At 39.8% G+C, this 17,862-nt stretch overlaps 2 protein-coding genes across 3 annotated transcripts in view; one reads left to right on the forward strand and one right to left on the reverse strand.

The window, feature by feature from the left end:
* abhd8b (abhydrolase domain containing 8b) overlaps window positions 1–16,018 on the forward strand; it is a 44,666-nt gene extending 28,648 nt beyond the window's left edge. For both annotated transcript variants that reach the window (XM_062028411.1, XM_062028410.1), the window contains exons 3-5: window positions 4,963–5,133; window positions 8,645–8,861; window positions 13,530–16,018. In XM_062028411.1, the coding sequence (XP_061884395.1) occupies window positions 4,963–5,133; window positions 8,645–8,861; window positions 13,530–13,811 (670 nt within the window). In that variant the 3' untranslated portion in view covers window positions 13,812–16,018. The remainder of the gene's footprint in view (window positions 1–4,962; window positions 5,134–8,644; window positions 8,862–13,529) is intronic.
* ptprc (protein tyrosine phosphatase receptor type C) overlaps window positions 14,906–17,862 on the reverse strand; it is a 50,746-nt gene continuing 47,789 nt past the window's right edge. Inside the window, exon 30 of the mRNA XM_062027626.1 lies at window positions 14,906–17,459. Within this exon, the coding sequence (XP_061883610.1) occupies window positions 17,196–17,459 (264 nt within the window). The 3' untranslated portion in view covers window positions 14,906–17,195. The remainder of the gene's footprint in view (window positions 17,460–17,862) is intronic.

Raw genomic sequence — 17,862 nt, forward strand, 5'->3', positions numbered from 1 at the left:
GCTCCACCCGAGCGCACATCTTGGATGAATGCGCGCAGTGACAGACTCAAGTCCAGTGGCAGAATGCCATACCCCTAGAAACTGCAAAGTTGCTCACTGTGGAGGTTGCCCTCCTGGGGGTTCTTCAGACCACCAAGCACCGACATGAGAGCCCGTTTCAGGGTTACAATATTGTTTTATTTTGACGTAATGTCCCAGGTTGCTTTTCAGCAATTGTCTTTTAGTCTCTTTCTCTCGCGCTCTCACGCCAGCTCCCCTCCAGCTCCAACCCCGTCTCTCCTCCTGGCTGCTGCTTATAACAGAGCGACAGGTGATTAGATAAAAAGGCCCCGGTGGGCCATCTACGCACCTGTCGCTGATTTCGAGGCCGGTCCTGGCACACCCCGCTTCGCTGCAGGCCCGCAGGCCACGCCCCCCTCCACACTCACTTTTTTCACTTCAGCACATGGGAGAATAGAGACGCATGATTTGTGCAGAGTTGAGGGAGGTAGCAGCAGACAACTTGAATATGTTCAATGTGTTAAGTGGCAGTTCAAACTTTGACCGTGACGTGAGTTAAAGCGGAACTGCACTTTTGTGGAATTTTGCCTATTGTTAACAATCGTTATGTGAGACAAGAAGACGAAAGGTTTTGATTTCTAATTTGTAATAATTGGCTTATTCCAGGTGACTAGCAATGCAGCTAATGGGAGCAATCCTTTCTGCCTCTAAATCACTTTAAAAATGCATCCACTAATCGCCAACAATACTTTCATCGCCAACAAAGACGTTAATTACGTTCCTGTATAATAACCAAGCTGTAGCGACATTGTTATTGTAAGCGCGAACACTGAGGTACTGTAGCGCAGTAACAACACCCCTAACGACGGCATGCTCCGGCATTAGCGTAACTCAGCTTCTTGCGTCAGCAGCTGAATGGCTTTTGAGTTTATGATACACAACACAATGCGATAGGACACCAATATGTACTGACTGAAAAACATGAACAATCATATTACAGTATCTGTAAAGTATTAGCCCACATTTAATGTTTTGTTCGTACACATCTTGCCAGACAGCGTATGTAGTTGTAATAAGGCATCGAAGGTCCGTAATATCATCGCTTACGTGCAGTGATTTCTCCAGATTCTCTGAACCTTTTGATGATATTAAGGACCGTAGATGGTGAAATCCCTAAATTCCTTGCAATAGCTCGTTGAGAAATGTTGTTCTTAAACTGTTGGAAAATTTGCTCACGCATTTGTTCACAAAGTGGTGACCCTCGCCCCATCCTTGTTTGGGAAAGACTGAGCATTTCACGGAAGCTGCTTTCATACCCAAACATGGCACCCACCTGTTCCCAATTTGCCTGTTCACCTGTGGGATGTTCCAAATAAGTGTTTGATGAGCATTCCTCAACTTTCTCAGTCTTTTTTGCCACTTGTGCCAGCTTTTTTTAAACATGTTGCAGGCATCAAATTGAGCTAATATTTGCAAAAAATAACGTTTTCCAATTCGAACGTTAAGTATCTTGTCTTTGCAGTCTATTCAATTGAATATAGGTTGAAAAGGATTTGCAAATCATTGTATTCTGTTTTTATTCATGATTTACACATCGTGCCAACTTCACTGGTTTTGGGGTTTGTAGAAAAGGGCTGAAAGGTGGTCTAGCTGCGGAATTCATCTTAACCGAGGACCCCAGTCTGTGCGGGAATGACGTGGTCTTTACATGACCACACCATCAGTGTGTGAATGTGTGTGTGAATGGGTGAATGTGGAAATAGTGTCAAAGCGCTTTGAGTTCCTTAAAAAGGTAGAAAAGCGCTATACAAGTACAACCCATTTACCATTTACCATGACAGTGAATGTTTGACAGAATATGACATGAAAGACTAGTGCTCTCTTTAACCAAATGTTTTTATAGTCTAATCCAGGGGTCGGCAACCCAAAATGTTGAAAGAGCCATATTGGACCAAAAATACAAAAACAAATCTGTCTGGAGCTGCAAAAAATTAAAAGCCATATTACATACAGATAGTGTGTCATGAGATATACATTGAATTAAGATGACTTAAAGGTAACTAAATGACCTCAAATATACCTACAAATGAGGCATAATGATGCAATATGTACATATAGCTAGCCTAAATAGCATGTTAGCATCGATTAGCTTGCAGTCATGCAGTGACCAAATATGTCTGATTAGCACTCCACACAAGTCAATAACATCAACAAAACTCACCTTTGTGCATTCATTCACAACGTTAAAAGTTTGGTGGACAAAATGAGACAGAAAAATAAGTGGCATAAAACACGTCCTAGAAAGTCGGAGAAAGTTATACATGTATGTAAACAAACTACGGTGAGTTCAAGGACCGCCAAAATTAGTAGGACAAAACGGCGCTCGCCAAATACTCGAATCAGTGAAGCATGTTTAATATAAACAGTGTGCTTTATAACAATTAGGGAGGTTTGCGTCATGTTTGTCCTCCTACAGAAACCATATTAAAACAAAAAAAGCATTTTTTTCCCCTCATCTTTTTCCATTTTTCATAAATTTTTGAAAAAGCTCCAGAGAGCCACTAGGGCGGCGCTAGAGAGCCGCGGGTTGCCGACCCCTGGTCTAATCTGATTCGAAAGTTTGCAAACGTTTTTTTGTATGTTATGTACGCTGCATGTGTGCGAGTAAGAGCACAGCTAATATAGATCCTCACAAATAAATCTCATTTGCGACTTGACTTGTCCAGGGTGTACCCCGCCTTCCGCCCGAGTGCAGCTGGGATAGGCTCCAGCCTCCCCCGCGAACCCAAAAGGGACAAGCAGTGGATGAAGGATGGCAATTGCAACTTTTTCCACCGCAAAAAGACTTAAAAACTGAGACAGACGATTAAACACATTCCTGGGATCGGATCAGCTTTGGCTTGGGTAAAACATTGAGAAAAGGATCACGTTTGACTATGTAGACCAGGGATGCCCGAACTTTTTCGCCTTCCAAATGTTCTAATGTGCCGTGAGCAAAAAACAGCGTGAGGAGCTTAGCCCCATGTTGCTACATATCAGGTAGTTGGACCTTTATTTTCTATAGATGCCAACAAGTTATCCTTGCAGACATTCCATCAATGATCATTTGAGACTGAAAGAGGTCAATATGAAAATGTATCTCATTTGGACCCCACAAAGGTTGTAAAAGTCCCAAAATGGTTTCTGTTGGTTACAGGTGTCAAACCTTTTCCATACAGGGCCATATCTTGTTTCTTAAGGAAATGAGCAGTGTCACTGGTCCGTGAGTTAAAAAGTGCGGTTATCAATCACCATTTTGCAATAATTTTAAGTAACAGTAATACTAACTGTAGGGCTGCAACTAACAACTAATTTGACAGCCGATTAATCTGTCGATTACTTCGATTAATAATCGGATAAAAGAGACAAACTACATTTCTATCCTTTCCAGTATTTTATTGAAATAAAACAGCATACTGGCACCATACTTATTTTGATTATTTTTTCTCAGCTGTTTGTAAATGTTGCAGTTTATAAATAAAGGTTTATTAAAAGAATAAAACAAATTAAAAAAAAGTAGCCTCTGCGCATGCGCATAGCATAGATCCAATGAATCAATGACAAATTAATCACCAACTATTTTAATAATCGTTTTTAATCGATTTAATCGATTAGTTGTTGCAGCCCTAACTAACTGTCAGGAGTTTTATCGCGGTTTATCGTTATACTGTTTATCGTTACATCCCTAGTAGAGACAGGTCAAATTATCACAATTTAAACCCTCAACTCTTTAAGATAGTGTTTTTCAACCACTGTGCCGCGGCACACTAGTGTACCGTGAGATATTGTCTGGTGTGCCGTGGGAGATGATGTAATTTCACCTATCCATCCATCCATCTTCTTCCGCTTATCCGAGGTCGGGTCGCGGGGGCAGCAGCCTAAGCAGGGAAGCCCAGACTTCCCTCTCCCCAGCCACTTCGTCCAGCTCTTCCCGGGAGATCTCGAGGCGTTCCCAGGCCAGCCAGGAGACATAGTCTTCCCAACGTGTCCTGGGTCTTCCCCGTGGCCTCCTACCTGTCGGACGTGCCCTTCCACCTAATTGGGTTAAAAATATTTTTTGCAAACCAGTAATTATAATTCGCAAATGTGCCGTTGTTGAGTGTCTGTGCTGTCTAGAGATCGGCAGAGTAACCGTGTAATACTCTTCCATATCACTGTCGGGAACATGGTTTGTCGCGATCACCTTATGCAGACGACAGCGGGAGGCAGCGTGCAGGTAAAAAGGTATCTAATGCTTAAACCAAAAATAAACAAAAGGCAAGTGCCGCTAAGAAAAGGCATTGAAGCTTAGGGATGGCGATGCAAAACGAAGCTAAAACTGAACTGGCTGCAAAGTAAACAAAAACAGAATGCTGGAGGACAGCAAAGACTTACAGCGTGTGGAGCAGCAGACGGCGTCCACAAAGTACATCCGTACATGACATGACAATCAACAACAAGATAGGAGCGCAAGACAAGAATTAAAACAAAACACAAAAAACACTCCGAATAAGTCACGGCGTGATGTGACAGGTCGTGACAGTACACCTACTTTGAGACAAGAGCTAATGTGATGCATGGTTGGTTATGGTTTGAATTCATATCCAACAATTGCGAGAACGACTTTTTACCGTCAATATCGGCTGTTATATTTTTTTATGTTTTCTGCTGGTGGTGTGCCTCAAGATTTTTCCAATGAAAAAAATGTGCCTTAGCTCAGAAAAGGTTGAACAACACTTCTTTAGGACACCAGAGACACAAGTGGCAGAACATTTTGGTTGGGTAATGTATACTATTTATTAATCTAATGAATTATTTAAAAGGACGTTGGGAGTGTATAGGAACTGTAGCCATAATGAAATATATAGAAACCAAAGAAAACCAGTGAAAACATGCAATTTACCAACCAGGAGTGTAACCAGAATTTCTTTCTGCCTGCCCCAGTGTGTCGTTCTGTACCTTCCTGGCCCACGAGTACCCAGAACAGATCCACAAGATGGTGATGATCAACGGAGGTGGTCCCACAGCTCTGGAGCCCAGCCTGTGTTCCGTGTTCAACTTGCCTACCTGTGTCCTCCATTGCCTCTCTCCACTGCTCACCTGGAGTTTTCTCAAGTAAGACTCACTAAAAACCACATCTTGCTGGAACAATGATTGCCGACCACTGTTCCCAATAGTGACAAGCAGAACAATTAAATGCTCTTCCACTAGATTCGTGTCATTTTAAACAGGCAAATTAACAGACAAAATGAATATAACAAAAGTTGTACCAATTTATAAGACTGGAGACAAACACCAGTTTACAAACTACAGACCTGTTTGTCTACTTCCACAATTTTCTAAAATTATTGACAAACGGTTTAACAGGTTGGACAAATTCATAAATAAAACTGAAACACTCACAGACAACCAATTTGGATACAGAGTGAACATTTTAACATCAATGGCATTAATCGAAATAACGGAAGAGATCACAAATGCTATAGATAGTAAAAAAATGTGCTGCTGCAGTGTTGATGGACTCAACAAAAGCATTTGACACAATCAATCATAACATCTTAATAAACAAATTACAACAGTATGGCATCAGAGGGTTGGTATTGAACTGAATAAGAAGCTACTTGTTACGTTTGACTAAGGGAGATGACGGCTCAGACACCACGGGGCAGTAATGTTCAAAGATGTATTATATATATATATATATATATATATATATATATATATATATATATATATATATATATATATATATATATATATATATATATATATATATATATATATATATATATAATCAAACAATACTAAATATACTAACTAAGGAAATGGAGTGTGACAAAATCCAAGAGTGTGTATGGTGTAAGACTATGTGTGTAGATTAGCTGTTGAGGGTTACCGTAAATGTTGAACGAGTGACGAGGAAGTCCAGGGGAGAGAGAAGTCTACAGGTCCGAGTCCAAAGCGGGGGAAGTCAAGGATCGACGGAGGCAGTCAGAGTCCAGAGGGAGATCCAGGGAAAAGTGAGACGCACAGCTCACTTTCAAGGCGACGGAGGGTACTGCGGGTTCGACACAAGTAAACACACACTGAAAACACTGTGGGGCAAAACACAGAGAGAGCTGAATTGCATCAAGCAGGACGTGGCTTACTGTACGCGAACAGAAGGTTTTATTCCGGCGCAGGATGGCAGGTTGTGCCGGCTTATGAAGGCAGCTCGCTCATCAAGGGCAGGTGCGCTGGTTGCAGATTGTCTGCAGGCGCGAGGAGGCACGCCCGCAGCGGAGAAAGAGCGCCTGTGCGCTCATCAGTACGCAAAGATGAGGGCGCATTTGCGCCCCTGGCCGTGACACTACTTAACCAACAGGAAGCAATACGTGAAGATAGGCCATGGGTCGGCATGTATGTAGCTGAGCCGCATCAGAGTGGTCAAGGAGCCGCATGCGGCTCCGGAGCCGCGGGTTGCCGACCCCTGAGATAGGCGAACACACGTCTACAGAGCTGAAAATATTTTGTGGCGTACCTAGAGATCAATACTAGGACCAAAAATATAAAATCTTTATATAAACGACATTTGTAAAGTTACACAGGACTTAAAGTTAGTATTATCTGTGTTTTGTTCAGGAGAGAACACACAGAAGCCAATACAAATAATAACAGAAGAAATTAACAAATGCAAAAGATAGTCTGTTTTTGTCAAACTATCTTTGAATCTCAGTAAAAACTAAATAATGCTATTCGGTAACAGTAGAAGAGAAAGTCAAACACAAATACAAATAGATATGAAAGGGTAAAAATAACACATTTTTGGGTGTAATGATAGAATGATAAAATGAACTGGAAACCTCAGGTAAAAAATATACAACAAAAAGTAGCAAGAAACACATCAATAATGAATAAAGCAAAATATTATCTGGACCAAAAATCACTCCATATTCTCTACTGCTCACTAGTGTTACCATATCTGAGTTATTGTGTAGAAATATCATTCACAAACGGTGTTACAAAAAAGATCAGTTAGAATAATACATAATGTTGGATATAGAGAACATACAAACCCTTTATTTATTACATCACAGATATTGAAATTCAATGATTTGGTGCATTTGCAAACAGCTAAAATGATGTACCAAGCAAACTATAACCTGCTACCCAAGAATGTACAACAATTCTTCTCAACAAAAGAGGAGAAATATAACCTTAGAGGAAATTCATTTAAAAAATGTGTATGCACGTACAACACTTAAAACTTTAAGTATATCAGTATGTGGAATTAAATTATGGAATGGATTAAGCAAAGAAATCAAACAAAGCACTAATATGATTCAGTTTGAGACTATTCAAGTCTCAAAGTACAAAGAAGAACAGTTATGATAAATATCTTAAACCTATTGGAAAAAAAAGAGACAATGGTTATTTATGTATTTAATATTTGTTTACTTAGTTATGGTATATGTATTTATTATTTATGTATTCACTGTTCTGTTACAAACAGAGAAGAAAAAAATGGGATGAGACTGCTATGATACCAAAGACTATAAAAATTGGACCCATTACCTCCCTGCTTGGCACTCAGCATCAAGGGTTGGAATTGGGGGTTAAATCCCCAAAATGATTCCCGAGCGTGGCCACCGCTGCTGCTCACTGCTCCCCTCACCTCCCAGGGGGTGATCAAGGGTGATGGATCAAATGCAGAGGGTAATTTTGCCACACCTAGTGTGTGTGTGACAATCATTGGTACTTTAACTTTAACTTATATGAAAAGGAGTTGGATTAAATAAGCTCTGCTTCTTCCCACTCTTTTTCGGACGTGCTGTAATAAAACAACTGGGAATATGTGATGCATTACTTTGTAATTGCATGTTTGAAATGAACTGAACTGAACTGAACCAGATGGCAGAAGGAACATAATTATTTCTCATGTAAAATTATACCAGGGCTATTCAACTAACGGCCCAGGGGCCAAATCCGGTGATGACACCATACCGGCCACCAAGTTCAGTTCAAAACTTGGGAGACAAACATTTTTGCAGCAGATTCTTAAAAACAATAGAGTGCTCTTGTTGTAAAGAGGAACTTGGACAACTGCAAACACATTGGCAGATCCTTGCATTAACATTTTACATAACTGCGGTGTTCCTCAAGGCACCCCTTTAAGTCCTCTCCTTTTTCGGCGGTCGCACATTTCTTTTTTTTAATGTGATTTATGTAACTACAGTGTTGCTGTAGCTTGTTTACTTCAGTAGTCATTTGTTGAACTTACACTCGTGGTGTTCCTCAAGATTCCATTTCAGGTGTTTTCTTTTTCGTTCTTTGGGCTATTCTACTGGTGGCCTGCAAGTTCAGTTCAAGAAACTTGTGAGAAACTCACATTTATGCAGCAGATTCTTAAAAACACCAACATGCTGTATGATCTTTGACTCGCTTTTTTTGCTGAAGATACTTAAAAACAACAGAGCGCTCCTGTACCTGACAAACTAAATAGACCAAAGTCAAATATATGCTTTAGAGGACGCTGGTTCACCGGAATTTACGAAATAAAATTACCCCCTAACTCATGTCATTTGCTGAATCTTTCTGGAAAGGCTATTCAACATTCTCTGTGATTTCTCCTCGACACTCCCTACAGGGCAGGTTTTGCTCGCCAGGGTGCAAAGGAGAAGCGGCTGCTGAAAGAAAACAACGCCTTCAACGTGTCCGCTTTTGTGCTGCGTGCCATGATGAGCGGGCAGTACTGGCCAGAGGGAGATGAGGTGTACCATGCTGAGCTCACTGTGCCCGTCCTGCTGGTTCATGGAATGCATGATAAATTTGTCCCCGTTGAAGAGGATCAAAGAATGGCAGAGGTAATTGACGCAAAAAAAACCATCAAAGCGGGTCTATTATTTGAAGTTAACCTAAAAAAAAAAAGTAGAAGACACTCGTAAATTATCAACAAATCTGAGCTGCACCGAACAGTTTTGTTAACATGACTTCAGTATTTTTTGTGTAATCTTACTGTTGTGGTCTACTTTGCATAATTGCATGCCAAAATACTTTTAAAAAGGAAACTTTTATTCATATATTTAAAGGACAAATCTATGTGCTATTATTAGTTATTACCAGAATGTCAGCTGTTTGTTGTTATGTCATAGGTTTTATTGTTTATTTTGTGTCTACAATTTGCCACGGCCCTAAAAAAAACTGCTGCCAGAGAGGCTGGGCTGCTATATATATATATATATATATATATATATATATATATATATATATATATATATATATATATATATATATAGTCGAGGTTTCTGTGGTTTATCCGTTATACAGTGCTCAACACCGGGGTAGAGCGGAATATACGTTAGGTCAGGAAAAAACACAGCGGCTATATCATCCCTACAAGCCTGTTTCGCAGGTTTGCCTGCTCGTCAGGGGATTTAAACCTGCGAAACAGGCTTGTAGGGATGATATAGCCTCTGTGTTGTTTCCTGACCTAACGTATATATATATATATATATATATATATATATATATATATATATATATATATATATATATATATATATATATATAATATATACAGTATATACATATATATATATATATATATATATATATATATATATATATATATATATATATATATATATATATATATATATATATATATATATACATACATACATATATGTGTATCTATGTATGTGTATATATATGTGTATATATATATATATACTAGAGATGTCCGATAATGGCTTTTTTGCCGATATCCGATATTCCGATATTGTCCAACTCTTAATTACCGATTCCGATATCAACCGATACCGATATATACAGTCGTGGAATCAACACATTATTATGCCTAATTTTGTTGTGATGCCCCGCTGGATGCATTAAACAATGTAACAAGGTTTTCCAAAATAAATCAACTCAAGTTATGGAAAAAAAATGCCAACATGGCACTGCCATATTTATTATTGAAGTCACAAAGTGCATTATTCTTTTTAACATGCCTCAAAACAGCAGCTTGGAATTTGGGACATGCTCTCCCTGAGAGAGACTATGAGGAGGTTGAGGTGGGCGGGGTTGAGGTGGGAGGTAGCGGGTAGCGGGGGTGTATATTGTAGCGTCCCGGAAGAGTTAGTGCTGCAAGGGGTTCTGGGTATTTGTTCTGTTGTGTTTATGTTGTGTTACGGTGCTGATGTTCTCCCGAAATATGTTTGTCATTCTTGTTTGGTGTGGGTTCACAGTGTGGCGCATATTTGTAACAGTGTTAAAGTTGTTTATACGGCTACCCTCAGTGTGACCTGTATAGATGTTGACCAAGTATGTCTTGCATTCACTTGTATGTGTGAAAAGCCGGCACGCAAAGGCAGTGCCTTTAAGTCTATTGGCGCTCTGTACTTCTCCCTAAGTCCGTGTACACAGCGGCGTTTTAAAAAGTCATACATTTTACTTTTTGAAACCGATACCGATAATTTTGAAATCGATACCGATAATTTCCGATATTACATTTTAAAGCATTTATCGGCCGATAATATCGGCAGTCCGATATTATCGGACATCTCTAGTATACAGTATATATGTAGTGTAGTATGTTTAGCTATTGTGGTGTACCGCTGGTCTTGCCACCTTCTCACGGGCAGAAGGGTGGCGTGGGTGTGCGACTGATCAAAGAAGACGCCGGTGATGAACATTGAACAAAAGGTTACTTTATTTACAAGCGAACATGTTTTGCAGTCTACCTGTGGGGAGAGTCTGTCCAAATATCTCTCTCTGTCCTTCCGGCCCAGCAAGACAACCAGCTCTTATAGACCGAAATGATGTCTCCTTAGTTTACTCGGTTCATGCTCCATCATGACCATGTAAAGGCACGTTCGTGTATGTGGGTGTTCCCTAAGTCTCTGGCTTAGGTCATAACTAACCATTGACAGTATCTTAGCAGGGTGTCTAGTACTCGACTCCCTGTATACCATTGACCGATTTAAGGCTCCCTTCTTGTGGAATATAAGATACCCCACATGTGCATGTCACACTTAATGTTCATTTATTACATGCCCACAATGATGGACCACTGTTTACAAGAACTGGCTGTCTGCTTGCTCCAAAGGAATGTAATCTTCCACCATATGGAAAAACATGTTATTTCTTGGTCTAGCAGATACTACACTACTCATCATCCTTCAGTGCTTGTAAGAAACATTGTCTATTTGCCGTCATGGAGACGAGGATTCATGACTTTGAAGTGGGTTTGCACTGTAGAGGGATGTTAGCCGCTGGCAAGAATGCCACAGTGCGCTGAGGACGTGTTTGTTCTCTTGTCGCTGTCAAATTTGCGTGACACGCCTACAATGTGTCATCAACACGCATTATCACGATATAACAATAGTATTAGAAGCTCTATCATCGGCCAAAATTATATCATTTATATCGCACAACCCTACTTTCACTTTTAATGGGTATAGCGTGGGAATTGGGTGCGACTACTAAACTGAAAGCTCCGTACCCCAAAAATATGAATTAAGTATTTAATCAGGTCTGAATACTTGCTGGAGTTAGCAAACATGTTGCTAAATTGGCAACACGGATCCCTCCTGCTAGGTCTGCTTAATCTCTGGCAGACCAGAGATTTGGTGACCTACTCAGTGGCCTTGTGGTTAGAGTGTCCGCCCTGAGGTCGGTAGGTCGTGAGTAGAGATGGACCGCCAATATTATGGGCCGATAAATGCTTTAAATCAGTGGTTCTTAACCTGGGTTCGATCGAACCCTAGGGGTTCGGTGAGTCGGCCTCAGGGGTTCGGCGGAGGTCAAAACACACCCGACTCTTCGTGTAAATACAAATTTCTCCTTATCTGTGTATTACGGATACGGCAACAGCTGACTGATTTGCAGGTGTGTAATTTGTTGTGAGTTTATGGACTGTGTTGGTTTTGTTCTTTGAACAAGGTGATGTTCATGCACGGTTCATTTTGTGCACCAGTAAAAAGACATGGTAACACTTTGGTATGGGGAACATATTCACCATTAATTAGTTTCTTATTAACATGCAAATTAGTCAAATATTGGCTCTTAACTAGTCATTATTAAGTACTTATTAATGCCTTATTCGGCATGGCCTTATTATAACCCTAACCCTCTAACTCTGACCCTAACCCTAACCAAATAACTCTAAATTAAGTCTTTATAACTTAGAATATGTTCCCCTAGTGTCCAAACAACTCTAAATCAAGTCTTTGTTACTTAGAATATGTTCCCCATACTAAAGTGTTACCAAAAACATATAACTTTGTCTTGAATTTGAATTAATTTTTTTTCACTAAAGAAGGGTTCGGTGAATACGCATATGAAACTGGTGGGGTTCGGTACCTCCAACAAGGTTAAGAACCACTGCTTTAAAATGTAATATCGGTATCCGTTTCAAAATTATCGTTATCAGTTTCAAAAAGTAAACTGTATGACTCTTTAAAACGCCGCTGTGTACACGGATGTAGGGAGAATTACAGAGCGCCAATAAACCTTAAAGGCACTGCCTTTGTGTGCCGGCCCAGTCACATAATATCTACGGCTTTTCACACACACAAGTGAATGCAAGCATACTTGGTCAACAGCCATACAGGTCACACTGAGGGTAGCCGTATAAACAACTTTAACACTGTTACAAATATGCGCCACACTGTGAACCCACACCAAACAAGAATGAGAAACACATTTCGGGAGAACATCCGCACCATAACACAACATAAACACAACAGAACAAATACCCAGAACCCCTTCCGGGACGCTACAATATACACCCCCCGCAACCCCCTAACCCCACCACCCCACTTCAACCACCTCAACCTCCTCAAGTTCTCTCAGGCAGAGCATGTCCCAAATTCCAAGCTGCTGTTTTGAGGCATGTTAAAAAAAATAATGCACTTTGTGACTTCAATAATAAATATGGCAGTGCCATGTTGGCATTTTTTTCCCATAACTTGAGTTGATTTATTTTGGAAAACCTTGTTACATTGTTTAATGCATCCAGCGGGGCATCACAACAAAATTAGGCATAATAATGTGTTAATTCCACGACTGTATATATCGGTATCGGTTGATATCGGTATCGGTACTTAAGAGTTAGACAATATTGGAATATCGGATATCGGCAAAAAAGCCATTATCGGACATCTCTAGTCGTGAGTTCAAACCCCGGCCGAGTCACACCAAAGACTTTAAAAATGGGACCCGTTACCTCAAGGTTTGGAATTGGGGGTTAAATCACCAAAATGATTCCCGAGCGCGGCCACCGTTGCTGCTCACTGCTCCCCTCACCTCCCAGGGGGTGGAACAAGGGGATGGGTCAAATGCAGAGGGTAATTTCACCACACCTAGTGTGTGACTATCAGTGGTACTTTAAATTTTACTTGAACCAGGTGCGTATGAGCTGTGTTAAAAAATGGAACCTAATGTATTCATGGTAGGCTGCCACAAATGCATTTGAATCCCACATAACACAATTTTCTTGACGCCCTAAAGTATACCTTTGCTTTTGTCAGATCCTCCTCATCGCTTTCCTAAAGGTCTTGGCGGACGGCAGTCACATGGTCATGATGGAATGTCCAGAGGCAGTCAACACGCTCCTGCATGAGTTCTTCCTCTGGGAACCTGCAGCCCCTCTACCGTCACAGTCCAAAACCCGCCCTGAGACCGCCAAGGCCCAAACAGACAACACCAAGGTTGCAGCAGACCCCGCCAACAAGGTGCGACCTTCTACTGCCCGGCAGGCTCCATCAAACAGTGCGGCAGACAGCAGGTCAGACAAAAGGGACAAAAAATGAGCGAAGATTTAAAAGTGGCGTGAATTCAAGTGGTTCATTTTGGAGCCCCGTGAGCTGAAAATATCCAGGAGCTGAAGGTCCCTGAAGGTGGGACTAGGACACATGTCAAATCAGACACGATATGAGAAGGAAAAGGCACTTCAGTCATGTGACCAATCAAGAAGCTTCAGGAAATTTGGTGGTGCCTTTAGGTGACGTTGCATCACCTGGGCAAAGCTTCCATCGTTTCCCACAGGACTGCAATATATTTGTGGAGGTGAAAGGTTTAAAACCAAACACTTTCTTCTGTCGCTTCTTTTTGTTGTTGTTTTTTTCAATGTCACAAAACGGGGATGCCTGCCCAATTGCGGCACACGGTGCTCGTTGAGAGAAGCGATACAGGCTTTCATTTCTAAGTTTCTACTTCTGTCGCTTGTCGCAATTTTGTTTTGTTTTTTTAAATCCAGAGCGGTGATTCTCAACTGGTGGGATGGCGGGTCTTTGCCTGGTAGACATGTGACATTCACGAAAGAGTCAAGTCTTTTGAGCTCATCTTTTAAGTGAACAAATAAACTATAGTCTTTCGTTGTTTGGTTTTTTACAGTATAAAATAACAAGACTGGTTTCCTGCCCCAACCACTTCCACACATTACATGTATTGTGACAGAAAAGTGAAAACAAAAAAAAATACAAATCAAATAATAAATAAACTGACAAAAAATGAAAACAAAAATAATAAGCAAAACCAATAGTCATTCATTTTGTTTGTGAGCCATTCTTACTCGCATATCACAATAATTTTAAATATGGCACAAACAGAAGTTTAATTAAGATAAAGATACCAATTTAAATATTGGGAAGTTCTTGCAGGTATTTTTTTTTGATTAGAGCATAAATATTTACAATATTGAACTTTTTGCCATTTTTTAAAATTATATGAGATACTGAATTGGTTTTGTCATTAACTGTGATCTACAATTTAAAAAATTTGGAAATTTAGACTGTCAACACGATTAAACTATTTAATCACAATGAATCACATTTTTCCATAGTGAACTCATAATAAATTATGATTAATTTGATTTATGAAAATGTTTGTTGCTTTTTTTTTGCCACGCAGACTAACAAAAGACGTTTTCCACCTGGGGTCTTATCCAGACCTTTTTAGCTCTTTCTTTCTATGATTATGAAATAAATATATATTTCAAATGATATTTTTTATGAAGTTTTCCCACTAATTCTTACCCAGTCTCGATATTGTTTGTCTGACAGTCTGGGCTCTTGGATATTTGCGTGAGTGTGTTTAGGGGGGTGCCAAGTCGACAGAGGGCACGATATAACCAGGAATACGTTGTGTAGAAAAGGTCAAACTACCGACCGGTGCAGTCCTGTTTTGCTTTATTGTGGGCAAAAAAAAGAAAGCCCAAATAAACAACCCACTAACTTTGCAAGTGACTTTGGAAAAAAAGTTGTAGATCACGCGATAAACCATTTGTGCAATTAAATGAAACTTTTCTTAATCTGTTATTAATGCTCTAAGAAATACATTTTGGAAATGTTCCACTCTGTGCGTAGTGATGACCAATGTTGGTCGCTGTTGTTGTGATGATTGGTCACGCAGCCAAACCCAGTTGACAACCACTGATCACTCACTAAATGTAGTGACAAAGTTGCTAAGTTGCCAACCCTTCCGCACCGTCTTCTTATGCTCTGGTGGATCAGGTGCTTTACAATGTGTTTATGAGCAGCAGTGAACAGGTAGCATCAAATCGATTTGTAGCATTCCAAATTTATTTTTGGCGGACCGCCACAAACCTTTGGCATTTTGACTCACGGTAAAAAAGATATGGCAACAAGTGGGTGAGGGCGACTGTGTAAACTATAATACTGAAAGAGTACATGCAGCTATTTACAGATGAAAAGTAAAAGGTGTGGCTCAGCAATGACCTGTGACCTTACACATGGCTTGAGTGAAATGGAATATTTTTGTACCGCATGTAACAATATCTTTCAACGTAGCTTCAAATGTACAGTACACATTAGAATCAAATGTCCTGCCAGATATTTTGTACATACAAATTTTAAATATCAAATACAAACATATAGATGCAAGTGTCAATCCCAGAATTTCATTTTGTATATTTCTGATGAGACTGTTTTTTTATTTAAGTTTTTATACATGGCCCATATACTGTATTTGTGATGGATATTAAATCTTCTATCTTTTAATGGCAGTGGGTTTTGCATTTTTGCCACAGTTGTACCAATTTGTGAATGTAAAAACCTTTATTGATCCATTTTAACATCTTTATATATCGCTCTCTTAAATTATGATATTACGATTATTGAAACTTTCCATCTAGTGCCAGAGACTAAAAAAATTAAGGATGCCACGTTGACATCTTCAAAATATGTTTTAAATTTCTTACACAGGTAAAAAGAAAAAGTAATATACCTGTACATAAATACAAAGCTTTGTGATATTAGTAGTCATCAGTATTAACATTTCCCCTTTTTTCTTTACATTTGTTTTTTATGCTTTATCCAAATAAATAAAATATTTGCTTTGTTTAATTATATTTCAACAATGTACCAATAAATTATGAAGCGAGGGCCACAAATGACCCTTTAGATGATTATATTTATTTATTGTATTTATCAGTCTCCTCGACACACTTGCTAAGTTCAATAAGTTACAGTCCGTACTAGTCATAATACAATAAAACTACCTCAGGTGACTATCTCTTGAAGCTCATCGAGAGAATGCCAAGAGTGTGCAAAGCAGTACCAGAACAAAGGGTGGCTATTTTGAGGAAACTACAATATAAAACATGTTTTCAGTTATTTCACCTTTTTTTGTTAAGTACATACAGTAACTCCACATGTGTTCATTAATAGTTTTGATGCCTTCAGTGACAATCTACAATGTAAATAGTCATGAAGATAAAGAAAACACATTGAATGAGGTTTGTCCAAACTTTTGGACTGTACTGTATATATATATGTAGGTGTGTGTGTGTGTGTATATGTATGCATATATATTATACTATAGAAGAGGCACTTGTGGATCATTTAAAAAATAAAAAACTCTGACACTGATGATTTGATCCAATACTGTAGCCAAGATTGTAATTATAGTTCTACGTCCTATCATTTTCTCTTACAAAAACTCAATAAAAGCTTTTCAAAGTTATTAAAACTTCACCAGGAAGCATTTGAACCCCTAAAGAGGGCCGGCCATCTTGCATCTAACACATAACTTGGATAGATGCTCAATAAACTGAAGCTTTGCAAATCTTTTACACTTACAGAGTTGAAAACACAATACCTGTCCCAAAAGGAAGCATCCAATTGAAGCGCTTATTGCTGCGAGTAAAATGACACCTGCGACCGCTCCTCAGACCCCTAAGGTGTTGTCTCCGTGGGGTCGCCGGATACTTTTTCAGGCTTCTTTCCATCATCCTCCATCCCTGTTTCAGCTACAGGCTTTCCACTGCTATCTGCCTCTCGCTGCTGGTCCATCAAAGTAGGGCCGTCAGCCTCTTCTGCACTTTGGGTCTCATTGACCAACAGGACAGAGTCCACTTCAGAGGCCCGAATGGGTTTCACCTCCCCGTTCTTGACAGGGTAGACTCCGTCCAGTGCGTCATACAAGAACTGGTACTGGTCCTGTCCAAAGCACACAAGCAAGTAGTTAGACTACGACATGTTTTTCATATTTGTGGTTCGCACTGCATCTTATAGTAATGAGTGATATTAACTCAGTGCAGCATGATGACGCTCCGTATAAAAAGTGCGGACTTCCCACTTTACAGAAAAATATTTATTTCATCAAACCATCAAAACAATAAAGGCTGTTTGGTTGCAGAGGGAAAAGAGGAAGTGGAAGCAAACACTGCCATCCCGTGGCCAACTGATGCAAATACGCATATTTTGTGGCTTTCAAAATACTTCAGTTCTATTATCCATCCATTTATATATATCCATCCATCCATTTTCTACCGCTTATCCCTTATGGGGTTGCGGGGGGTGCTGGAGCCTATCTCAGCTACAATCGGGCGATCATTTATGT

This window comes from Entelurus aequoreus, linkage group LG19 (assembly GCF_033978785.1).
Source record: "Entelurus aequoreus isolate RoL-2023_Sb linkage group LG19, RoL_Eaeq_v1.1, whole genome shotgun sequence".
In the NCBI taxonomy this organism is placed as follows: domain Eukaryota; kingdom Metazoa; phylum Chordata; class Actinopteri; order Syngnathiformes; family Syngnathidae; genus Entelurus; species Entelurus aequoreus.